Raw genomic sequence first — 27,721 nt, 5'->3', positions numbered from 1 at the left:
TTGTCCACATTTCATTCTCAACATTGTGGCAACTAAAATCGACCATCCGGAAAGTATACTCTATGGATTTTACCTCTGCAAACTCTTCAAAATTTCGTGCAATGGTTTACTATATATAATGCTGCATAATAACTGCATTGAACATCGAAACAAAATTAAGTCATTTATGGGGGGAAGGTATCAGTCAAGAAGATAGGTAAAAATCAAATTTTTGAGCCAAATAGTTTTTGTGGAATCGAATGATAAAAGAGTGTCAAAGCAGTCAGAACACAATGTGTCTGCACAGGCGAGCAGTGCAGTGACAAAATCGCCCACAGCGCGGAATGCATGGAGCACGTCTTTGTAGCAGCGAAAGGGTTAATGCGGCCGTGGTGGCTTTACTTCATGAACTGCGCGCTCCCCCCTAAACGTAAGCTTGCGAACTATGCTATACTATGGCGCTGCTTCTCTTGGCGCGTGCGTCGTGTGCAACTGGCAACGCAGCAATCTCCCGCGTCTAGACGGGCATGCGCGAGCCGCCAAGATAAAAGAATTGAACTATAGTATAGTTACTTTTAAGTCGAGACTGACGGTAATCTGGTGTTGCCTTGTGTGGTGTCACCGCCAGACACCACACTTGCTAGGTGGTAGCCTTTAAATTGGCCGCGGTCCGTTAGTATACGTCGGACCCGCGTGTCGCCACTGTCAGTAATTGCAGACCGAGCGCCGCCACACAGCAGGCCTAGAGACACGTCCTAGCACTCGCCCCAGTTGTACAGCCGACTTAGCCAGAGATGGATCACTGACAACTACGCTCTCATTTGCCGAGACGATAGTTAGCATAGCCTTCAGCTACGTCATTTGCTACAACCTAGCAAGGCGCCATAGCATTTTATATTGAGATTCAAATTATGTATCATCAAGTGAGATGTTCTACAATTTTGGATTAAAGTTAAGTATTCTACCAGTTACTCTTGTTTTGCTAGTCTTATTTCTCTGACCTGTTCCAGACCTCACGCCAGCCTGCGTGAGCTTAATCGCGTGCCTTTCGGCTTCCTCCCAACTCCGTGAATTGGCTCCTGCCAATTCACAACACCTTGCACTGTGCAGATACAAAAATGGTGGCATAGGATGTTCTTACAAATTTGATGTCGTCCTTTTTTTCATTGCATTAGTTTGTGGCCACCATGCATCTGGCATTTTTGCCATGTTGGCAAGAGGTGAAATTCCTCTGCATCCATGCTGCGATAGTGGCAGGCCAGGTGGCTGCAGAGAAGCCATCCACGCTGCCACCCCCAACTGCATAACTAGCTTTGAGGAGTCTGCTGAAAGGTGGGAGAATTATCTGCACCAGTTCTTGCTGCACTGCCATGTAAAGTTTACTGTCGATCCAAAGCCTCGTTACTGTCCAGCAGTATGAAATTGTGCAAAATTTAATGTCCTCCAATGAGTGTGCAAAACTTAACTACAGGAACTCTGTCACCTGCTCATGCAGTATTTCAGACATCAAACCTATATGGTGGTGGCACAGTTGCAGTTTAACTAGCACCCAAAGTGCCCTGGGCAGTCATATGTGTCCTGGATCCCCGACCTGCAAGGTCTTTCATGCAAGGGTCGGTTTAAATGTGCTTAATGTGCTACTTCATATGTGGACTCACTAATTAGGGACACAATTGTCTGGTTAGCACCTGACCCCAAGGTCCAAACTAAGGCACCGGTGTTGTTCGACCCCTTCTTAGCTGGAGCAATTAGATATGCACGGTAAGCAGCTCCCGGTGCCTCATGGGGTTTACCAGGCAACTACACTTTCCTCTGAGCCCCCCCCAATGTGATTATGTCTTCGCCAATTTGAGGGTGATGCTGTCGCAGCATTCCCTGTCGTCATCTGTGGCAAGCCCAGTATCCACAAGACAAAGAGTTGTGGATCCCGCTTGCAATCTTTTTCAGGCTTTTGGCATCGCTCTCCTTCTGCATTTGTTTCCACTCTATGCACAAGTTGACGGTCCTGCCCCAATTTTCATGTGGTACATGTTAGACAGGACTGCCCATATGTAGTTGCTATGTTTCTGGTATGCCAAAAAGTAGGCCATTTGTGATCAGATTCTGACAGTTGGTGAGCCGCAGGACTGTTGTTGGAGGCCCCATTGTTTTCCCTGGACACAAGGGCTGCCTCTTGACACCCCTCACGCATTATCCCAGTGTATTCCACTAATGCTGCTCATGAATTGGTGGCTGACTGAGTTTCAGGTAAATACGGGAGCAACTGTCAGCCTCACTAACTGTCAGCCTAACTGACTTAGAAACATACACACTCTTGGGTCACCCTGTGTTGCAACGGACACAATGTTAAGTTATGTCTTATGGTAAAAACAGTGTATTCTTTTCTTTTTTTGGAGCAGGGGGGGGGGGGTTTCCAATTATTTGTCTCAGCATATCAAAAGAATGTGGAGTGGAAACTTACATTAACTCACTGTTGGCACAAAATATTTTTTGGTTAAATGCCTTTTCTGCTTTTGGCTTTCAGTACTGGACAAAGAACATTTAGTGTCTAAATCTGTCCCTTTATAACAAGGTACAACCAGCTGTTTGAGAAAACCTTGGGTTGGGCAATAAATTTCGAGGCACACATCTTCCTTAAGCCAAGAGTAATAGTTAAATTTTGTCACCGCCATCCCATTCCCTTCGCCATGTGTGACGAGGTCAAGGCAGAGTAGCAGCATTGGCAGGACCTCGACATCATTCCTCCTGTTTCATCAAGTCAATGGGACACACTGGGGCCACACACATGGTGATAATTCAGAACACAGATGGCACCTTGCTCCTTTGCAACAATTTTAAACAACAGGCAATGTGTCATGGACTCGTATAAAGCTCCACAGCTGAAGGAGTTGCTGGCAAAAATTGTCAGTGGGCCAGTATTTTGCTGCATAGCACACCTGCACAGTAGCCATTGGATACCACATCTTGGAGTTTCTTGGTGCTCAAAACCCTCTTTGGGCTTTATCAATTTAATCATCTGCCCTTTGGAATTCTGTCTGCATCAGGAATTTATCGACAATATTTGGAGCAGTTGATTCAGGACATTTTCTGTGGCAAAATTGCCCTGGTGACTTCTGGTTCATGGGTTGTATGCAAGAGGGCATTTACAAAATCTGCAGGCGGTTTCCCAATGCCTTCTCGAGAATGGTCTTCACTGCACATTGGAAAAGGCACTTTTTCCCCCAAAGGGGCATTTTTTGGGTCATGTGCTTAGCAAAGATGGCCTCTTTTCTACAGATGAGCACAACAAAACCACTGACAACTTGCAGGTGCATAAGAACCTCAAGGAGCACCAGTTCCTTTTGGACAAGATTTCTTGTTATGCTAAGTTCATTCCCCAGGTCATGCACACTTGCCACCCTCATAACTGCCTTTGTCAGAAGAGCATAAAATTTGTACGGTCTGTGGATTGCCAATGGGCTATCCAGTCCTTTAAACACTGTTTGTGCTCTGCTCCCTGTTTGGCTTCTTGTACACCACTTAAATCACTAACCTTGGCAGCTACCATGTCGCGTAGGTGTGGTCCTGTCACATTTGAACCTAGATAGCACTGAGCAGCCCATCACTTACGCATTGAAGACACTTTTTGTGGTGCAATCTAATCATTTATTTGGGGTAAAAGAATCACTCACTATCAGTTTTGGCATAAAAAAGTTTCATGTTTTCTTGTATGGAGTGAAGTGCCTACTCATCACCAACCACAAGCCATTGGTTTCCTTATTTGGCCCTCATTCCAGGCTCCCAGATAGGACTGCCCACTGATTGCATCAGTGCTATGACATTCATTACCAGTCCACCACGCAGCAGGTGCACTATCAAGGTTGCCAGCAGGACCAGATCCAGAGTTCAACTGACAAGAGGCTTTCATTTTGACATTGTATGATACCTTGTAGCAGATACTGCTCAATTTTTCTTTGTTAGTGCTGGAGGTTATGCCCACTATGGCTGCCGCCCTGTTTTATCGGAAAGTAGTTTCACCAGCCTGGACAAGATGGGCCAAGCTCGCTCCTTTTCTCCTACATAATTGGCTCAATGCGATCCAGGGGATCTTGATGTCTGCGATGGATGAGCAAAGCTGTTGAAAAGTTGTCCCTCCATTGTTACATCCTCACATACTCCAGCTGCTGCATGGATCAAACTGGGGCATGTCTCATATGTAGGCTTAGACACAGCATCACACCTACTGGTTGGTGATCAATCATGATCTTGAACATCTTGTGCAGGCTTGCACGGATTGTGAACAGAACCCAAGCTCCGCCACCAAGTCAGTTCTTCCCTTGGCTGGTCCCACAGCACCCTTGGGAGAGCTTCCACAGCAACTTTGTGGGGCCCTTTTTGGGAAGCATGAGGTTGTTGGTAATGGATGCTTTGTCCTATTTCCTATATGTTGCCAAACTGTTTTCCATGACATCAAGAGCTACTATTCACGCATTGTGTCTCATTTGCTCTATTAAGGACTCCCCCTCAGACCCTTGTATCTGATAACGGCTGGAAATTTGAGTCAGGGAGTTTGAATATTTTTGAATCCACAATGGTTTCCAGTATCTGACTACCAGCCCTTTCATCTGGCTTCTAACTAAGAAGTGGAGTGCTTTTTGTGTGAACATTCAAGACAAAAATGAAGAAGTCTGTGTCTGCATTGTCCCACGATGATGCACTTTCTAGTTTTCTCACCATGTACCAATCAATGCCCATTAATAGGTGCAGTCTGGTGGAACATTTGCATGTGCACAGGCCATGGGGTCATATGGATTTGTTGCACCCTGAGTCGCATGCCCTGGACCATTGCAGCTTACTGTAATTTCATCAGAAGGCTGCTTTTGGGCCCAGTCTTTCAGCTGGTGGCAGGGATGGCTCCCAGGTCTAGTGGTGGGTCACAAACGTTGGAAGTTGTTTGTGAAGGATGTCAATTGGGAACAGCTGACTGGTCATTCCAATCAGTTGCAAGCTTTTGGACTCATGACACAGCCATCTCTGAGCAAGCCGGGCAACGGGTTCGGTCATGACATATTCCTGGTAGGAGCTCCCAATTCCAGCAATGTGCACACCTGCTGCAACCCCACTGTGCCCTCTGCCAGCCTACTTTTGCCCACAGAATTGAGTGCAAGAGGCAATCATTTCAGGGACTTCCGCTGCAGGGCTCATGGAGTTGGAACCATTGCCTTCCTTTTTCTACTCGCCTGTGGATGTGTTCCCATATGCTCAGTTGATCAGTCACTCACACTGGCTGTGTTTGTGTTTTTCTTTGTGCTCGCCTCTTTGTGGTGTTCAGACACTCTGCTTCCCTGTAGTTTGACTCACAGATCAAGTTTCTTTCCCTCTGCTGGGGTTCAGCTCTGGGCTTTGCAGTCAAGCCGGCACCAGCTAGTATACTTACTTTGTTCTGACAAAGTTTTGTGGCACTGCCATGCCCTGTGCAGATATAAAAATCTTACTAACACACAAGCAGCAAACAGGATTATATGCTATGCAAGCCTGGCTCTAGTACAGGAAAGAATTCGTGACATCTAATGAATACTCAATTTCACTTCAAAAGAGCTTCTTAAGCTCCATCTTTACATGTTGGCCACACTCTATGCAGATTATTGGGAATTGACTGACAGCACTATATGAGCCTAATTCAAATCAATGTAGTTGAAAATGTCTCCAAGCCACAAAGCAAAATTCAATCACACAAAAAGTCAAGACAATATTCAGAGAGGCATACTATAATCAATCTCACTGACGAACAACCAAATGAGGATAAAGTGAAGATCCTTACTAAAGGGCTAAATTTAACATCTACTCCTAAAATGTTATGAACAGCAGATTATATCAGCTCTGTAGAGCATACTGTAGTTTCTTTCCCACCAGAAGCAGCAGAAGAGGGTCACTGTGAAACCTGTTGACCACTTACCAAGATGCAAATGCTAAGATCCACATCTCTAAAGAAGAATGAATAGTGCTGAGAAATGTGTGGGAGGTGAAGGCAACTATAGTTGTGCCAGCTAACAAAGGCAATGCTACTGTGCTAATGTCACATGTGAATTACAGTAAGAAGATTCTTGATCAAAAGATGTAGCTACCTACAGACAGATAGATGTCGATCCTACAAATAAAATTGAGAGGAGGATGAATCTTCTTAATGAGTCAGGCTTGACATGTAACATCATTAAGGGTTATTACACTGGTGCCAGCTGGATGACATCCTTTGTATGGTGTCATGTCACTGGCCGAATAATCAGCAGGTATGGCAGTTTGGCAAGGTTAATAGTGACAACCGCCCCAACACAGCGCTGCAGCTGACGGAACTGCACTGCCACACTTTCTGTAGATTCCAATCACTTTTCAGACGATATCACATTACAGTGAGTGCCAATGAGCAAGCAGCTTGTCATCTCGACCAGCGGCAGCCAACCACGCGAATTGAGCGCACTCATCCACCTGACAGTACAACCAGTGCCACCAGGCCTCTACACTCAGTCCACAGTGAGTTCACAGCAAGAGCATGGTCCAACCAGTCCATGGTAAGAGTTCACACTAAAAAGCCAGTGAGCTACCATCCACAGCAATCATCAGAGACTGGCACCACTGCCAGAGAAGTGAAGCTTCATGGTCTTTCTAAGATACACAAGGAAGCATTCCTCTATGATCCAAAGTCATATGGGCACACAGACATACCATATGGCAAAATACCAGAGATGCATTCTTCACAAATATGCGGGGAAGCATGAACACCACATTCACAACTCATTGACTCTGTATGTCATCTGAGTCAATTTCAGGTCAAGGATAGGGATATTATGTTCACTTTCGACGTAGTCTCCCTCTTTATGAGAGTTTCACTGTCCGATTCCTTGGAACTAATCATTGAGCAATTTGAAGATTATTTCATAGAACTTTTTGAGCATTTTTTGACAACTTATTTCCTTTTCCTGTTCATCAGGAAATATGAACAAACCAATGGTGTGGCAATGGGTAGTCCATTACTGCCTTTTGTCATGAATTTATTCATGGAACACTTTGAAGGAATGGTACTAAAAACCGCCAAGTCAAAATTAATGTGGTTCTATTGGTATGTGGATGACACATTAGTGGTGTGTGACTACAGAAAGTGGAAAAACTTAAAGAGTTCCTAGAAAACCTAATAAACAGGGATGGAGGTTTAAATTGAAAAAAAGCTTTGGGTATAGCACTCAGCTGATAAAGATCTCATTGACCATTAGATCAATGCATATATCAGAGCTCGAAAATGCTGAGAGAATTTGCATTTCTCTGAATACCAGAGCAAGTTCTGTAAAACAAAAGATCATCAAAGGTCATACTGGGTGTTGGGGACTAACTCAGTTATAAATAGTGGCATAAGACCGACAGCAGTTCACATTCTGTTCGGAGTCAGAAACTGAGTACATATAACAGCAGAACTTGCAGCACCTGAAGAAGATGGCAGCGTCAGTCTTCAAAATATTGCACATAAAATAGAAGCAACAACTCAGCAGAACATCCAGAAGCACATCATTAATGAAACATGCTGAAAAAATATGAGAGCTCACACAAGATATTGATTGTGAATGATACTACTATATACAGAGGGTTGGCATCAATAGGTAACGTCATCAGAACTGTACTGAACTAAAGGGCTATAAATGATAAGTCACAGCTAGCAAATGTATTTAATAATCATTTCTTAAATATCGTGGAAAGCAAACAGTTTAAGAGAAAATGCACAGCAGAGTGTTGAAAAAGTAACTCTCATAAAATTCAATCATATGAATATATCATCAACTTCTCCTCCTGAAATTAAGGAAATTAGACATTCTCTTGAAAATACAAGCCTATTTGGTTTTGATGGTGTTTCCAGTACAGTACTAAAGATTTGTTCCCATTTAATAAGACCAGTCTTATCCAACACATGTAATGCATCACTAACTCAAGGCATCTTTCCAGAGAGGCTGAAATATGCTATTGTTAAACCTCTCTTTAAGAGAGGTGATAAGAAAAATGTCAACTACTATCGATGTGTTTCGCTACTGACAGCATTTCCCAAAATTTTTGAGAAGATGACATATTCTAGAGTAGTATCTTACTTTAGGAACAATAATACCTTCAGCAAATCACAGTTTGGGTTTCAGAATGGTCCCTCTACTGAGAATGCCATTTACTGGTAGGTGTTTTTTGCAACCTATCTAAGGCATTTGACTGTGTGAATTGCAATATTGTCCTAAGGAATGATGGTATAGTCAATCAATGTATAATGTCGTATCTAACCAAAAGAATGCAGAAAATTGTACTTAGTAATTCAACCATTATAGTCTGGGGACTAGTCCGACTAGGGAGAAATCATGTATGGGTTACCCAATGCTGAATCTTAGGTCCACTATTGTTCCTCATACTTGTAAATGATTGGCAGCTAATATACAACAAGAAAAATTAGTTCTTTTTGCAGATGACACTAGTATTGCAATCAGTCCAAGTACACATACAGAAGCAGAAGAAATAAGAATCAAAGCTCTTAAAAGTATCACTGACTGGTTTTCTGCAAATGATCTCACTCTCAGTTTTAAAAAGACACAGCATATTCATTTCTGCACATCTAGGTGTACTACACCAATAAAAAGTGTAACACATGGAGAGGAAGTAATAAATAATGTGGAAACTTCCAAATTATTAGGTGTCCATATTGATTAGAATTTAAATTGGAAAAAGCACATTTTGGAGCTCCTAAAACAACTTGGCTCAGCCACATTTGCATTTAGAATCACAGCAAAGCTTGGGGAGAGGCAAATCAGTACATTGACATATTTTGCATGTTTTGATTCAATAATGTCATATGGAATAATGTTCTGCGGTAACTCATCTTTAAGAAACAAAGTCTTCATAGTGCAGAAATATGCTGAAAGAATAATACATGGTGCTCACCCATGATCATCATGTAGACATCTGTTTAAGGAGTTTGGCATTCTGACTACTGCTTCACACTATATTCCCTAATGAAGTTTGTTGTAAATAATCCACTACCGTTCAAAAGGAATGATGTAATTACAATACCAGAAGGGAAAATGACATTCATTACTCCACATTAAGGCAGTCTTTGCACAAAATGGGATGCACAATGCTGCAATAAAACTTTTTGATCACTTACACAATGACATAAAATGACTGACAGACAGCAAAGTAAAACTTGAAAACAAACAGAGAAAGTTTCTCCTTGACAACTCCTCCTATTCCATACAATAATTTCTATTATTATAATGTGTAAAAGGTGGTGGGTAGGAACTACTAACACCCATCTGCACATCTTTCTCTCTGTAAAAAAGGAAATAAAATGCAAAATAAACAAATAAAAGTACTTACAAATGTTCAGAGTGCAACCATATGTACAAATTCATGTTCGATATGAATGTAAAATGACTTGTTCCACAATGTTACAATCTACCATGCAAAATGAGCAATGGAACATGTAATTAACTAAATATATAACTATCTATCTAAATATGACAAAATTCAAGATAATTTTCAGATGTAAAAAATATTCTCAGATCTCTTTCTATATCACTGCTGGGTAAAACCTCAAGCATAAATTTGGCTTCTTTCACCCATCTTCATTTTAGTGTTATGTTGACAACATGTTTATAGTCTGGCCACATTGCATGAAAGCACTTTAGATGTTATAGTACAATGAAAGTTGGATGAGCATGCTGGCCACTCTGTATACCATAAGCTGACCCACACTGATTTACATCTCACACCATAGAGTTTCCACTGTTCAGTCCAGGAGAGAGCCATATCAAATATACTGATATACAGTGCTGAAATAGTTTCTGATAAGGACTACTTGAATTCCAAAATTAATCATCTGAAGTATGGGTTCCATAACAATGGCTACGGTTCACATGATACAAAATCAGCACATTCCGAGAAACAGAAACATGAAAATATTGAACAATTATGTGATGAGCCACTGATTGTGCTCCTTCATTTCTGCAGTGCTACGTCCAGCAAAATAGGCAAAGTCCTGGGAAAATGAGGAATAAGACCTACTTTCTGACCACATAAGTAGATAATGGAGATGATGTGTCTGGTTAAGGACAGTCTCAGCCTCCAGGTCCCTGGAATTTACAATATCCCCTGTGAGTGCAGAAGCAATTACATCAGTCAGTCCATATGTATTTTTTTTTCAGATTGCTGTACAGGACATCAACGGAACATTAAAAAATGGGTACTTGAGATACCAGCCTCATAAATAAACACAAAATACTGGTTTCAGAACAACTTCAACCGGGACACTGGATATAATCTTACTGGTGCATGGAAGCGACACTGAGAAGAAAGAGAAAACTTTGTCACATTATTTATGCTTCTATGGAAGTGGTGGCACCAACAGCGAAGACATTAACACCATTTGTGGCAGCATCTGCTCTTAAGATTCCACAATATCACCTATCAGGAATTCAACAAACATATAATTACTACCCACACAAAATAGAAGCTCATTAAGTTGAAGGAAGGAGAGCTCACACACAAGTACGCAAGTATAAGGGGCGTTCAAAAAGAAATGAACTGGAGGCATAATTACAGAAACCAGTACCTGTATGTTAGAAGTACTGACCCTGGCTGTTGAGACACTTGTCCCACTGTGACACAAGGCAGTGAATGGCTGTCTCATAAAATTCCTGGGGCTGCAATGTTAGCCAGTTCCGCACATACAGCTGGACATTGGCCTCCAGGTGAAATGTTTGCCCCTCAGAGCCTTCTTCAGGGGACCAAAAATGGCGTAATCACAGGGAGAGAGGGCTAGACTGTATGGAGGTTGGCCAAGAACCTCCCGTTTGAATTTCTGCAGGAGTGCCATGACTGAGTTGTCCATATAAGGCTTTGCATTGTCATGGAGCAGAATGATCCCACGGGTGAGATTTCCTGGTCATTTTGATTTGATCGCTTGACGAAGGGTGGTCAAGGTTTGCGAGTAAAGCTGGGCATTCACTGTTGTCTCATGCTGCAGGAAGTGAATAAGAAGGGGGCCGTCTTGGTCAGAGAAGAACATCAGCATAACCTTCCCTGCACTTGTGTGGACAGCGACGTCCAGCTGTACGTGCAGAACTGGTTAACATCGCAGCACAGGGAATTTTATGAGCCAGCTATTCAACGCCTTGTGTCACAGGGGGACAAATGTCTGAACAGCCATGGTCAATACTTTTAACATACAGGTACTGGTTTCTGTAATTATGCCTCCAGCTCATTTCTTTTGAATGCCCCTTATAATCAGCATTCACTTCATGCATTCTCTCTCAATGGAATGGGAATTGAGACTACTGATACTAGTACACTACATGCCCTTGTACATACAATAGTTTGCCGAGTACAAACTCATAAACAAAATTATAGTCAAAAGAGTCACTCTGATATATGGCATCTTCATTGTGTATACTAATCTGGATTTTTACCTGTGGATACTGAGGACCAATCTTCATTAATTTCTGAAGGCACTGTTCATGCAGCATCTGGCGGAATTTGTTAGCTTCTTTGAAAGCAGGACCCTCCAATAAGCAACTGATTAAGATGGGAACCAACAGTGACAGCATCTCCACCCCTGGAACAATTGTAATTATCTGTGGGTTACAACAGTCAGTTATCTTTGTTAAAATAACTTACTTAAACAAAACATAAGTGAAGTTCATACATACACTCATTTTCCGTGCAGGTGTATTGAATTCAACTGACTACAGAACACCTTGAAACCAATAAAAATCTTAGGAGTAGTGCAGTTTAGATCCTTGTAAAGCCATTCACATTTAGGTTTCCTGCAGTTTGTCTAAATCAGTATTTTGAAACAATTTAGCCATTTTCCTTCCCAGTGAGAGATTGTGCTCAATTGAGACTTATGATCAACATTGTCAGTACACGATGCACATGTCCACTGCAGTGGACAGCTGTTAATGATTGCTTCTTTGGCATTTTCTGTCAGTCCTGAAGTTAAAGATGCAAGTGAGCTGTGTGCACTTGCAGCCTCAGAACTAAATGAAAATGTCAAAGAAGTGACATTCACAGCAGTCCACTGCAGTGGACAAATGCACCACAGGGTTAAAGACACTTAAGAATCTAACTTTCCTTCCTTCAATGAGCCTTCCTTAACATTTTACAAGGTGATCTTCACTGATGGAATTAAACTGCGTGGAAGAGTGACTGGAGCCAGGTCTTTGCCATTTGAGGCAACATGTTTACAAGGTTTGAGGCATCATTTTGTGGATGCTGTTCAGGTAGTAAGGGGTTCTCTTCTACAGAGAAAGACCTAGATAACCTTACTGTTGAGCAGCCAAGTTTAACAACAATAGAGAAAAGATCCATGTTTTAGTCCTAGTCCAATGCACAGTTTTATTTTGTTATACACATTGATTTCAAAGTTCAATTCTGGTGTAAAAAGAAAGTTCCATTTTGGAATACTTTTTGAGTGTTACCGTGATGCACATATTGTTTGATCAACAATTATTGTTTCATATACATACCACACCATTTAAGAAGGAATCTGATGGAAGAGTATGCCAAATCATTAAGAGTTTTAGGAATTTCAATCACTGTATAAAATCCCGTCAACAGTGAGCCAAAGTAGAGATCAAAGTTTTTTTTGGCTACTGAATGGACTGAGGTCTCTGGTCAAGTGCTAACATTGTTTTTGTATGATGATATTTGTAAAATCACTAAATAATAATAACTGAACTGGGATTTGGATTTCAACTATTATTTTGTAACTCTACACGTTGCAATGTAGCTTATATAGGAGAAAATCTATCTGTTTGGAAGTTTGCTTGTTTTGATTTATAAGACTCAACATGTCATCAAAACACACACTACCAACATAATGCTACATTAGCTCATGCACTCCAACTTCAATGAAATGTCACATGTTAAACTGTGACAACAGTGACAGACCAAGATTTTTTTTCCATTGTGCTGTACTCTGGCAGACATAATGAGTCTACAGCTTCTATATGGGTATTAAAAATAACTCTTCTTATATATCTATGTATGTACACAAAGCTTTATAACTTAACTACAATACATTTCATTAATTACAACAGACTTTCCAAGAATCTTGAAAGAAAGTTCATATAAAAACATTGAAAGTAAGTGTATATACTCTCATTACTGATTTTACAAAATGTGTGACATCCATGAGGCCAACTGAGAAGAATGAAAGTGGGCAGGAGTGGAATGATAGAAATTTTTCATTACACAGAAAATTATTTTTAATTGAGAATTTTGAGTATTATTAACAAGATGTTCCAATAAAGGTCTAAAGCAGGTGTAGTTTGGCTCTGGATGGACAAATACTTGTTCACAAGCTGATTATAATTTTGAGTATGTTAAGTCATGAACACAGAAAACAAATAAATTTCAATTAATTGGAAAACTGTTTACAAATATTGCCATGGGAATAGTAGTTCTGCATCATGCACACCAGCACAAAACAAAAATACACACAAAATTGCAATAAATAAGAAATTATTATTTAAAATACATTAACCAACAGAGAAATTGATGCCAAGGGGATTAAAAAACACTTATCTACATAAAAATGTACAACGGCTATGAGAAACAAACCAAAAGATCACATGATTCTTAAGAATTGTAAAGCAACATGCAACTTTTCTGGATGTATATGCAAAAAGAAAATAACTGTGCATATAAAATAATTCTAAGTTGCATGCACATAAAATAGACTTTCTACACTCCTGGAAATTGAAATAAGAACACCGTGAATTCATTGTCCCAGGAAGGGGAAACTTTATTGACACATTCCTGGGGTCAGATACATCACATGATCACACTGACAGAACCACAGGCACATAGACACAGGCAACAGAGCATGCACAATGTCGGCACTAGTACAGTGTATATCCACCTTTCGCAGCAATGCAGGCTGCTATTCTCCCATGGAGACGATCGTAGAGATGCTGGATGTAGTCCTGTGGAACGGCTTGCCATGCCATTTCCACCTGGCGCCTCAGTTGGACCAGCGTTCGTGCTGGACGTGCAGACCGCGTGAGACGACGCTTCATCCAGTTCCAAACATGCTCAATGGGGGACAGATCCGGAGATCTTGCTGGCCAGGGTAGTTGACTTACACCTTCTAGAGCACGTTGGGTGGCACGGGATACATGCGGACGTGCATTGTCCTGTTGGAACAGCAAGTTCCCTTGCCGGTCTAGGAATGGTAGAACGATGGGTTCGATGACGGTTTGGTTGTACCGTGCACTATTCAGTGTCCCCTCGACGATCACCAGTGGTGTACGGGCAGTGTAGGAGATCGCTCCCCACACCATGATGCCGGGTGTTGGCCCTGTGTGCCTCGGTCGTATGCAGTCCTGATTGTGGCGCTCACCTGCACGGCGCCATCATTGGCATACGACCATCATTGGCACCAAGGCAGAAGCGACTCTCATCGCTGAAGACGACACGTCTCCATTCGTCCCTCCATTCGCGCCTGTCGCGACACCACTGGAGGCGGGCTGCACGATGTTGGGGCGTGAGCGGAAGACGGCCTAACGGTGTGCGGGACCGTAGCCCAGCTTCATGGAGACGGTTGCGAATGGTCCTCGCCGATACCCCAGGAGCAACAGTGTCCCTAATTTGCTGGGAAGTGGCGGTGCGGTCCCCTACGGCACTGCGTAGGATCCTACGGTCTTGGCGTGCATCCGTGCGTCGCTGCGGTCCGGTGCCAGGTCGACGGGCACGTGCACCTTCCGCCGACCACTGGCGACAACATCGATGTACTGTGGAGACCTCACGCCCCACGTGTTGAGCAATTTGGCGGTACGTCCACCCGGCCTCCCGCATGCCCACTATATGCCCTCGCTCAAAGTCCGTCAACTGCACATACGGTTCACGTCCACGCTGTCGCGGCATGCTACCAGTGTTAAAGACTGCGATGGAGCTCCGTATGCCACGGCAAACTGGCTGACACTGACGGCGGCGGTGCACAAATGTTGCGCAGCTAGCGCCATTCGACGGCCAACACCGCGGTTCCTGGTGTGTCCGCTGTGCCGTGCGTGTGATCATTGCTTGTACAGCCCTCTCGCAGTGTCCTGAGCAAGTATGGTGGGTCTGACACACCGGTGTCAATGTGTTCTTTTTTCCATTTCCAGGAGTGTACATTTACAACATCATCATAATTTAATGCAGAATAAAGCCATTATACAAAGTGGAACTTGTAGCTTGTAGCAGCATCCTGATACAACATATCACCAGAAAAAAACACAATATTACTAACAGCAGGATCTGCAATAGAATTACCAAGTATAGTGTTAATGGCAAATACAGTTTCTTAGAAAAATCTATGCCACAGAAAAAAAACTTGTGTAGAATGCAGCACATTCAAAAGTTAAGAGAGAAAATAAAAAGACAATTGTGAAATAATATTACTGGAGTGCTGAAAGTTCAGCAGTTTTCAACTTGCCTTGAAATACATCTCCTGTGCAGCACAAAAGAGGTAAAAGTGAACTTTATCCATTATAATGTAATTTTCTATACACCACACAAAAATTGTACAGAATTCTACATTTACTGGGTGATCAAAAATTCAGTATAAATTTGAAAACTGAATAAATCACAGAATAATGTAGATAGAGAGGTACAAATTGACACACATGCTTGGAATGACATGGGATTTTATTAGAACCAAAAAAAATACAAAAGTTCAAAAAATGTCCGACAGATAGTGCTTCACCTGATCAGAATAGCAATAATTAGCATAACAAAGTAAGACAAAGCAAAGATGATGTTCTTTACAGTAAATGCTCAATATGTCCACCATAATTCCTCAACAATAGCTGTAGTCAAGGAATAATGTTGTGAACAGCACTGTAAAGCATGTCCGGAGTTATGGTGAGGCATTGGTGTCGGATGTTGTCTTTCAGCATCCCTAGAGATGTCGGTCGATCACGATACACTTGCGACTTCAGGTAACCCCAAAGCCAATAATCGCACGGACTGAGGTCTGGGAACCTGGGAGACCAAGCATGACGAAAGTGTCGGCTGAGCACACGATCATCACCAAACAACACGCACAAGAGATCTTTCACGCGTCTAGCAATATGGGGTGGAGCGCCATCCTGCATAAACATCATACCTTCCAGCAGGTGTTTATCAGCCAGGCTGGGGATGATGCGATGCTGTAACATATCGGCGTACCTCTCACCCGTCACGGTAGCAGTTTTGCTGTCCAGCGCCGACTGTCGGACATTGTGTGAACCTTTCTTTCTTCTTCTTCTTCTTCTTCTTCTTCTTTTTTTTTTTTTCTCCACAGGGGATTGCATAAAAGACATCAGTGACACCATCCCTTTCCCTGGGGTGTTGATTCTCACACAGAAGGGGCATTGATTCCCACACATTTTGTGGTCAAAAATGACAGTTTGCAATGTGATTAGCAATAGAAAGATGTTCTTCACAACCTACAACTGCACTGACATCCTTGGGCATTTCAACCTTTCTCTGACATTGTGGGGCTGCAGCCCCATCAAACATGATTGCACCTCTTTGGAGCACATCCAGACCACAATTTCTGCTCTCATGTACAGATTGAAAGTCAGTCAGGGACCATTCAAAACAATTTGAATGTCATCCGAAGTAGCTAAGGGTGCTTATTCTTTGTCAGCACTCCTATTTTGTGTCCTCCTGTGGTGTGATCAAGGAAGGATGCAACACTGACACATGTGAACAAAACAGCAAAGGGTCCTTCTAAGATCCCCTCAGTTTGTCAAAACCTTCAGTGGCACCCGCCCACCTTTACTGAGAATTTTAAAAATGTACCTGTACAGACAGAACCTGTGAAATATGCTACAGGCCTGCAAACCAGAAACCCCTTCAACACTGTCCAATTCCATGTAGCCTACTTTTAGATGCACAAGCAGCAATGTGGTGATGAAAGAGCAGCAGCATAGTACGTCTGCAGGGTGGGGTGCCTGGTGCCTCCGAGGGTTTTGGTGGGGGGTGGGGGTGAGGGGGTGGGGGTGTCTTAGAGGCATCCTTTGCTGTTTTATTCACACATGTCAATGTGCATCCTCCCATCCTCAGCAGCTTCAGATCATGTTCAAATTTCGTCACATGGTTTTGGATGGTCCCTACTGGTTCCAACCTGTACAAAAGAGCAAAACTGCATTTCCAAACAGATGTGATCATGTTCTATGTGGATGCAGCCCCACAGTGTCCTTAAAGATGGGTTGAAATCCATGAGGGCAGTTTCAAAGGTTGTGAAGAATGGCTTCCTGTTGCTCATCACACTGCAAACTGTCATTTTCAATGATGAAATGTGTGGGTATCATGCCCCAGAAGAAGGGGTGGTTTTACTGACATTATTTATGCTACCCCTTCTGGCCCTTTCATGCTGATTGTGAGTGGTTGTCTGTCTGAAATGTTTTCCTCAGCCACTCATAAAAAAAAACTGTATAATTTCAATGCTGGACGTTGTGGTTCTGACCTCCATCACAGAGGTTTCAAAAGAAGGGGTGAAATCCATGTAAGAAGGGGTGTGACAACCTTCTGATCATGTGACATGTGGCACTGGGCAGAGCTGTGGTGAAATTTGGTACCATTGTGACATCCTTAACCCACATTACACATCACATGAACTTCTGAGCTGTGACCATTTATTTGTAGTTGTCAACACCTTGCCTGTTTGAAACATCATTGAACCCATGGGTGACTTAGCAGGGCACCACACTTTTCCACGTTTACAGAGAATGGTTGTAAGCACCTTTGAACCAAACTTCAAACTTAAGCGTCACAGTGGGTGACAATTATTGGGTTTCAAAATAGTGATCCTTTAATTCTGTTGCACAGAGTAATTACTGTCTCAGTGTAACAAGTAATCATCACTTCAGGCAGATATCGTGTTCTGTAAAATATGGGCTCCCTCATTTTTTATAACATTGTGTACATTCAGTTAATAATGCTCACTATATTTACTCATATTTGAGACAGATGATGACAATGGTGACTGTTGCAACAACGTTTCCACTTTTCCTCAAATAAAACAAACAGTCACGAGGTTATTTAAGGAGCTATCTCAAAATTCTTGGACCAAAAATGACCAAGTAGAGAAATCATTCTGACTTTTTTCAATTGCCTCTATTGGATGAGCTCCTTTTAATTCTCATACAGTAAATAATAAAAAAAAATGTATTCTGGAAATACTTCCCAACTGATTCCAATGTTTGTCATAACAAATCTCTGACACCCTGTATAGGAAGAAAGCTATCTCTGTTCCGCAGATACTTGTAAATTTTAAACAAACTCTGATATTCAGACACAAGAAGACATATTCATAGTAGACAAATGATCCAATACAATTTAAGCAACAGCTCCATGCTTTTTTTTTAATAGACACACAGTCAAGGACTTTTCAACTTGTATGCAGTGTAAAGACATGCCAGAGCTACCTGCAGTAGAGCTGTAACAATACTAATGTTGTTCATTACCTCAAAAAAAACTTTTTGAAGCTGCTTCCATTTTTTTACATTATTGCACCACATAGCAGAAATTTGCTTTCAATTCTTTGCAGTTACAAAAGTTTCAGCATAAATAGTTATTGTGTAAAATGTAGCTGTTTAAGTGAAACTAACTGTAAACACATAGTATTTCACTGGAGCTGAACTGTCCAGCATCATTTATTTATTACAATGACTCTTAAACAGCACCCTTAGCAACTGTTTAGCTGCTGTCTAGTAATTAAGACAGTGTCTCACATATATACTCACTGCATTGTGGCTCTGTGAGGGATGTAAGTGTCTCCACCGTCTGAATGCACTCCATTGTAATCTGTAGTTCCGCCTCGGATGCAAGTTGCCTGCTCTCTTCAGTATAGAGAAATTCAATCAAGCGGGGAGCTAATGCATGAATATAAGGTACTCCAACATTTTGGTCAGGGTGAGAGAATATGGTACGCATAGTCAGAATGCATCTTTGTTTGATCTGAAATGGAAAAAAAAAAGATTATTAGAAGTCATTTATGTAAGCAATCACTAATTAATTCTGATATTCTGGTTATAATTTCAGCTTGAATTAACTCTTACTTGTAAATTGTCACTTTGCAAGCAGTGACGGAACTGATTAATACAAGGATACTGGAGATTTGGTACACAAACCACATCTGAAGGAGCATGTAGTACAAATACTGCAATTGCCAACAGCATTGTTATTTCATCTAATTTGGTCTCTTCAGAGCCTGTAAATGAAAAGACAAGTCACGTCATTGTCAAAAAATTTTATTTCACAAATAGTTAACATAACAACGACAAAACAACAACAGCAATAATTTTTAAGTGCCTCATTCATACTTCCACACTAATGGTTGTCAGAGATAAAGCATGTAGAAGTAATGGCCTGAATGATCACATACAAGTAGGACATGAACATCAATGTACAAACAATACATGATTATGACTGCACAGAGATGGTGCCCACATAGGCCCAAGAGACCCCATCTTGTATAACTGGAAAGATCATTCAATGAAGAGCCAGCAAATAAACTGGAAACATGAAACCCATTGCCAATATGTCTTGCTGACATCAAAGGGTGTAATAATGGTGAGTGATTTCTAATGAGTCTGAACAGATCAAAACAATCAATCCTAGAAATATGAATACTTTAGGAGGAAAGAAGACCACTCACTGCACAGTAGTGGACTAAGGTGGGTGGGGGTTGTGTCAGATGGGATGGGTAGGGGAGAGAGGCAAAAGGCAGGAAAAGGGGTTGGGGTGGGTAGCTAGTAACTTGGAGGGAGGCAGCAGGTTTGCTGGCTAGGAATGTTGAAGGGAAGGATGACAGGTGCAAGGGCCAGGCATGTGACACACTGATCCAGAGCTGGTAGGGTACAGTGCACGATGAAGGTGATGAGGAGACATGGGCTGGGAGAAGGTGACAGAGCAGAGGAAGGGGAAACTGCTGGATAGAGGGTGTGAGGACAGTGGTTTAATGGAGATTGGGGCCATAAAGGTTACAGGACTGATGGATGGGTTGCATCTACATAATTCAGAAATGATGCTGGTGGAGAGATGTATCCAGATGGCCCAAAATGTGAAGTAGTCATTGAGCTTCAAAATGCTGTGCTCAGCTGCATATTGTGCCACCAGGTAGTCAACTCTCTTCTTCAGCACAGTTGGGTTGTGGCCAGTCATTCTGTTGGGCAGCTGGTTGGTTGTCAAACCAGCATAGGCTGCACAGTGATTGCAGAAGAGTTGGTTTATGCTGCCTTCACATGTGGCCTTGCCTCTAATGGAACAGGATAAGGCTGTGACAGGAATGCTGTAGGAAGTACTATTTGCATGGTAGTCCATAATCCACCCAACCTACACAACATCCTAGTCCATCCTTATTCCACTATCACTGCCCAGTCCACCCATCCAGCACTTCCTACTCCATTCCTGTCACAGGCTTATCCTGTCCAATCAAACACAGGGCCACATGTGAAAGCAGCCATGTCATATACCAACTATGCTGCAATCACTGCACAGCCTAGCCTTTTATGTCAGTATAGCAACCAACCTGCTGTCCACCAAAATGAATGGCCACCACCAAAATCTGGTCAGGAACAAAGTTGACCACCGAGTGGCCCAATACACAGTAGAGCACAACATGTTTGAGTTAAATGGCTGCTTCACAATCCAAGCCATCTGGATCCTTCCCTCCACCACCACCTTTTCTGAACTATGCACATGAGAGTTATCCTTGCAACACATCCTTCACTCCAGTAACCATCTTGGCCACAATCTCCATTAACCCACGGCTGTAATCAGCTCCAACATTGACACAGAGGTATCACAGCTGTTGGAGTTTGACACTTACTTGCAGCCTTCACCACAGGTAGCACCATGATCTGCAAGCAATCACTGCAAGTGGCACCCTCGGAAGAAATCACATCCCTAGAGCACATGTCACATCACTTGGTGGGACCCTGTGACCACCCAATTGTCAATAACTGTTCTGCAGCCCGAAGCTGCTATTCTCTCCTGTGATTGCTTGCACAAAACACTCAATTTGCCAGCTACTATCAGTTGACAACTTCATCTTTGTCTCTGAACTTTGTATAGGTTCATTTTCAGCCAGCTGCATTCTATTTCTGTTAAGCCAAATTTACATGTGTTTGTATTAGCTGTGTGCCTCTACTGCATCTGTGTGTTTTACCCAATAAATTATGCTCATAACTGCAGACTTCAACTGTGACAATGAGTATTTCCAAATCACAGAGTGTCAATAAATCTGGCAATGTGGACCCATAATTTATGAAGCAGTGGCTTCTACAACAGCATTAATAATGACAGCTTTATCAGCAACTACAGCAGGAACAATGACAGCTTGACTGAAACCTAATGGACCAGAGCAATGACAACTGGCCTTATTACAGCAGCAAATAACGCCATTATCCACAAGAAACAAGATAACTATAGCGGTTTCACCATTTACATCATTTCTAGATGGTATTGGTGACTGAGCAACATGTTTACAGCAGCTCAACCATTACGTCACTGCTTAAAAAGTAACCAACTGAGAATGAAAAAGGTCTTTTTTTTCTTTCTTGGTCTTTGCATAGTGTGTTTTCATTGCTACATAAGTTGTCCCCCATGAAAAATTCTGGTGTTTGTCTTTTGCTGAACTTCGTAACCTGTTGTCTGATCATTTACGGGTGTCAATCCTGAGTGGTGCGTGATAGGTTTGAATTTTACTGGCACTATAAACTGCAGTCATAAACCTATATGAACTGCATCACTGACCTTGGAGTCTTATCTGCTGCTGCGCTTTTATGTGCTCAGAAGAAACATGTCACAAATCATATGCTGACTCAACAACTCGGGACTTGCTTCTCCAATATTTTTCCAATGAGGAAGTGTATGCACAGGCTTTACAGCACCGGGATCCTTCCTCGAAGAAGGTACTGAAAATTGCTCAGGCTTTCAAGGTCACAACACAGGAAACTGAAAGCCAGTCGCAGGCTCAGTCTGCAGTGTCCACTATCTCCACAGGTGCAGTGGTAAACAATTCCAGTAAGTACACCAGGAAAACTACTGTGTACTCAGACTGCTCCAGTGAACATGTTAGACTTGGGCAACAGCCGTTTCCTCAGCACAACAGGGTACATGTACACAGACAAAGCAGTGAAACTTCAAGTGCTTCAGAATGTTCGTTTCCTCACAGTTCAGTTTCGAAAAACTTACAGTCTGAACAGAACTTCAATCAGCACTATTTACCCTCTTGTCCTCTGCATTTCCACTGACACCCTCACTCCCACTACCCACATTGATCAGCTGCCAGTCTTCCATGCAGCATTCAAGGTCACCTTGCTAGTGTCAGTCCCTTGGCACACGGCAGTATAGGTACAATGTGGCATTTGAGTTGAAATCTTGTTCTACTATTTCCTCCTCTGACAGATACAGTTGATTTACACCTAAAGAAGCAGTGCACACTATTGAAACATTAACTCATCTAGTAACACGTAAACCTGCATAACTGTTATTAAAGCTGCAAGAAAATGGCTCTGAGGTCTCTTTTCAAGTGCACTCAGATGGCTCCGGTGATGTTAGATTGCTTGAATTGTCCAAAATGCTCATCAAATCAACTGCGAACAACAGTGGCCTGGTGACATCTTTCGGAACATGAAGACCATGAATGGTTGCAAATGGTCTCCAAGTAGCCGAACATAACCATTTTTAGTCAATGATTGGTTCAGTTGGATCAGAGAACTCAGCCCATTCCACGTAATCACAATCCACACCATTATGGAGCCACCACAAGCTTGCACAGTACCTTGTTGACAACCTGGGTTCAAGGTTTCATGGGGTCTATGCCACACTCGAACCCTACCATCAGCTCTTACCAACTGAAACCAGGATTCATCTGATCAGGCCATGGTTTTCCAGTTGTCTAGGGTCCAACAGATATGGTCACGAGCTTAGTAGAGGCATTACAGGCAATGTCATGCTGTTAGCAAGGTCCCTCACACCGGCTGTCTGCTGCCATAGCCCATTAAACGTCAAATTTCACTGCACTGTCCTAACAGATACACTCGTTGCACGTCCCACATTGATTTCTGTGGTCATTTCATGCAGTGCTGCTTGTCTGTTAGCACCGACAACTCTACACAAATGCCACTGCTCTCGGTTGTTAAGCAAAGACCGTCAGCCACTGTGTTGTCCATGGTGAGAGGTAATGCTTGGAATTTGGTATTCTCGGCACACAGTCCTGACTTGTGTATCTTGGAATAATTAATTCCCTAACAATTTCCAAAATGGAATGTCCTGTGCATCTAGTTCCAAATAACACTCCGTGTTCAAAGTCATTGTGCGACGATAATCACATCGGAAACCTTTTCACATGAATCACCTGAGTACAAATGACAGCTCTGCCAATCCACTGCTCTTTTATGCTCTGTGTACATGGCACTACCACCATCTGTATATGTGCATATCGCTATTCCATGAATTTCGTCACCTCAGTGTAGATGTTAGAAGTCGTTAATCTGGCCACAATCTGGCAGCGCACATAGCTGACTCGCATAATGGGCAGCTGTCAGGTGAAATCGTTTGTGGGCCACTGGATGCAAAATGCAAACTAACATCCTACACAGTGAGGGCAACTGAATAGCAGTAATTACATCAGGCCAGTTTTAAAGCGTGTACAGCACTTCCTTAGGGAAACTTTACATGCTATATTTCTTAACAGCAGTGCCAAGCCATAGGTGGAACAACAAGAAACACTACTCGCTTGGCATGCACGTTTGCCTGACATTTTGCCCAAGAAACATATCTATAAATACATCGACATCTACTTGATTAATCTGAAATTCACACATAAGTGCATGTCACTGTGTTCGCAAAAACACTTTCAGACTATTTCTTTACCATTCCACTCTCAAATCACACATGGGAAAAATGAACAGCTCAGTACTTCCAAGCAAACTCTAACTTCTCTTATTTTACCATGATAGTCCTTTCTCCTTATGTAAGAGGGGGTTAGGACAATAATTTGGCATTCAGAGGAGAAAGTTGGTGGTTGAAATTTCACAAAAAAGATCTTGACACTGCAGAAAACACCTTCGTTTCAATGGTTGTCACACAATTCGCTTAGTATATCCTTCTTTCCCTATATTATGATAACACAAAAGGAGCTAACCATCTCGGAACATTTTTGATGTCCTCCATCAATCCTATCTGGTAAGGCTCCCATACCATGCAGTGCTATACCAGAATGAGAATGACAAACAGTGTACGCAGTCTCCTTAGTAGATTTCTTGGATCTTATAAGAGTTCTGCCAATAAAATGCAGTCTTTGCTTAATTTTCCCCACAACATATTCTATGTGATGGTTCCAATTTCAGTTGTTCATAGTTTAAATCTGTAGGTATTTAGTTGAACTGACAGCCTTTAAGTCTGTCATTTATCGTGTAACTGTGACATGGTCAGTTGGCAACTAGTTCATCATGATCATCCAGTAACCTCTGTAGGTACATTTTTGATATGCATACAAACTTCATGGATGGAGATTCTCCTTAAACATATCCAGGTCCTCTTTGATAACATGACATGAAATTTTGAGACTGATAATTTAGTATGGGATGAATGTTCATCGAGCTGCAATAAGAATGCACTGCCTAATGATTTGTGTACCATCATATACTTGATCTGTGGTATTCACATCATTTCAGTAATGCATGTTCTCTTTCTTGTTATCATTTTCAAACATTGCATAGTATTGAATGTAATTTTTAATGCACCAACAAGACACAGGGAATCATTAATCAATTGACAAAAATTACCTGTTTTTGCAAGGTCCAATATTTTTGCAAGGGTGCTCTGCAGCAGCTGCTTCCATTCTTCACATGAACGTGCATCTGTAGCATACTTGCTGCTACACAAGGATCTAAGGCAATGCAGAGCTGATGAAACTGGGACAGTTGATGCTAGAATCCTTGGATCATGGATGCTTTTGGTTGCTGTCTCTTTGATGACACCAGTTGTCAAATACAGAATAGTTGGCAACACAACTACTGCTCCTGCAAATGGAAAATAGAAAATTGCTATAAAAGCAAAAGTACTCTCAACAAATTTTTAATACTATAATTACTAAAAATATTATCACTAAAAAAGTACATTCTAAATCTCATTTTGAACAGTTTTCAGTTCACTGCTATTCATCAGCAAATTTTCTGGTTTATCTTTCAACAGCTAAATATTATTTTGCTGTATGCGTGTGGAGTTGGTGGAAGACAGATAGATAGATAGATAGATAGATAGAGAGAGAGAGAGAGAGAGAGAGAGAGAGAGAGAGAGAGATCTGTTCTGTATGCCCATCTTTATTTTTAGGCATATAGCAATTAAAAGGGGGAAGCACTTTTTTTATTGGAAAAAAGGCAAAGAACTGCTGATCATCAACTACTTTACAACTTTTAATTATACTATGAACAGTGAAAAAAGTATGTGCCAAAACAGTCACCACTGTCATATCACAGTTTTAAAATTATGAACAGCAGTTTCTTCAGAGCATAGGTCTCATTTCACAGGAACTTCAATTTATGAAGACATTTGAATTACAAATGGGTCTCTGTATCTGAAACAGACTTAGACTCAGTCTTTCCCAAACATGACAATTACTAAAAGTTTCATTACAAGTTCTTTTTATAAATAAATGTTACGAAAAAACGGACACATTTTTGTTGGTTCAAATGGCTCTGAGCACTATGGGACTTAACATCTATGGTCATCAGTCCCCTAGAACTTAGAACTACTTAAACCTAACTAACCTAAGGACAGCACACAACACCCAGTCATCACGAGGCAGAGAAAATCCCTGACCCCGCCGGGAATCGAACCCGGGCGTGGGAAGCGTGAAAGCTACCGCACGACCACGAGCTGCAGACGGATGCATTTTTGTGCACAGCAGAGATTACATCTCTCTAAATAATTACTTGAAATATGACATGTAGACTATTCTGCACCTATAGCCTCACAATTGCACTTAAATGCTATTTGTACATATTTTTACTTTGTCCAAGAGACACACCATTGATGACAAGTTGTAACTAGACCTACATTTTTAACTGAAGGTTGAATCATCATCACAACAGTTTTTTTAGATAAATGTAAGTACAGTAAGTCTACCACAACATCTAAGCTAAAATTTTTATATAACACTATTAAAAACTACTAACCTTGTGGAGAGCACAGTTTAGGTAGGTTCTCCATGCACGAAACTGCGGCAGACATAAGTCGACCAGCTTCTTCTGTTAAATGCAAGGTGCGCACAGCTGAGCAAATCACTGGTGATGGAGAAGGATTCAGAGCTGGTAGCTGCCGCACCAGCACACACAAGCACACTTCAAGCATGGCAAATACTAGTGACTGCCCAGGAACCAAATCACCTTTAGTACCACCTTCACCAAGTAAGTCTACTTCTGGGCAGCTGTTTGAATCTTGATTTGCAGGAACCATTTCTGAAAGATGAGAATACCATATGATCACAAAACTAAGACACTGGGAAGTCTGGTAATACATGCCACAAAAGGTAGAACAGTATGCCAAATTACACTCAGGAGAGTACATTATTCATGTATGATCTAAACTTTATTAAGAACTAGTGAGAGAGCCCTTAATGACATACTAATGAGGACAAAGGGAACGAAACAGTGTTCTGATGTTATTTCATCAGTATCCCAAGCTCTGATACTGCTGGGAGAATAGAATGACTAGAAATGACAAAGATCATACGTTACCACAATTTGCCGAAGAGAATAAGATGTTTGTCCTTAATAAATCATTTCATAAGAAAAAATATACAACTGGCTTCTCAAAGATAAAAAAGAACTAAAATAATTTTTTATCACAGACTAAGAAATTAAAGAGAATGTGAAGGTCTTACACCAAATTAGAATTTCACATGCTCACAGACTAACAAAACCTAGAGTGAAAATAGACACAGGGTTAGAAAGATACAAATGCAACAGGTAGGAAATAATAAATGACATCATTTAATAATATGGAGGTATACAACATAAAATTAAGCAACAAATTTAGCACATGTAAAATGAATACTACACTGACAAGCGAATAATGCTATACAGATCACTTAATGTATTTTTTTCCCACATGTCGTAGATGTGTTTCAGCTACTGTCATCATCAGAACCAAACTTGATAATTGTGAAACACAGTTCAGTGTTAGTTGCAATAAAATCTATACCAAAATGCACCCACACTGGCTTTACATAACAGTTACGAGAGCATGCAGTGCCTAATGCTCACACATTTGTACTTAAATAACTGGCATATTTATATCTATAGCTCACGGGCATCACCAGCTTCTGTCTCAACAGAGTACTAACAACTGGAAGTGTTAGTTGCACAGATATAACTAGCGACAAAACAGTGTGATTCTGCTTCAAGCATAACCAGTTTTCTAAACTATCATGATTTTTGTGACAAGCATTCTCAGCACAACTCAAAATCTTGAAAATGGAGCCGATTATCTGCCCTGCATGCACAATGTATTCAACCAGTCCATTTACCAACCTGAAGAAATAATTCAAGGTACATATACAGCCATTTCAGCACTGTCTACTCACTTCATAGTTTTTCTCCCTTTTGTCTTGGTTCCCAATCAGAGAAAGGGAAAATGAAACATGGGAAGATTAATGCAATTAAAAACAAGAAGGAAAGTGAAAAGAGGGGAGGAGGCGAGAGGT

General features: G+C 41.6%; 1 protein-coding gene across 1 annotated transcript in view; it reads right to left on the bottom strand.

The window, feature by feature from the left end:
* The window catches only part of LOC126183346 (HEAT repeat-containing protein 5B), a 268,954-nt gene that overhangs the window by 10,411 nt on the left and 230,822 nt on the right, over positions 1–27,721 (bottom strand). Inside the window, exons 32-36 of the mRNA XM_049925227.1 lie at positions 26,193–26,474; positions 24,801–25,037; positions 19,065–19,216; positions 18,750–18,963; positions 11,442–11,587 (exon numbers count right to left, since the gene is read on the bottom strand). Of these exons, the coding sequence (XP_049781184.1) occupies positions 11,442–11,587; positions 18,750–18,963; positions 19,065–19,216; positions 24,801–25,037; positions 26,193–26,474 (1,031 nt within the window). The remainder of the gene's footprint in view (positions 1–11,441; positions 11,588–18,749; positions 18,964–19,064; positions 19,217–24,800; positions 25,038–26,192; positions 26,475–27,721) is intronic.

The sequence above is a fragment of the Schistocerca cancellata genome, chromosome 4 (assembly GCF_023864275.1).
Source record: "Schistocerca cancellata isolate TAMUIC-IGC-003103 chromosome 4, iqSchCanc2.1, whole genome shotgun sequence".
Classification (NCBI taxonomy): domain Eukaryota; kingdom Metazoa; phylum Arthropoda; class Insecta; order Orthoptera; family Acrididae; genus Schistocerca; species Schistocerca cancellata.
The sequence above is the reverse complement of the archived record's forward strand: the minus strand, read 5'-3'. Positions and strand labels throughout refer to the sequence as shown.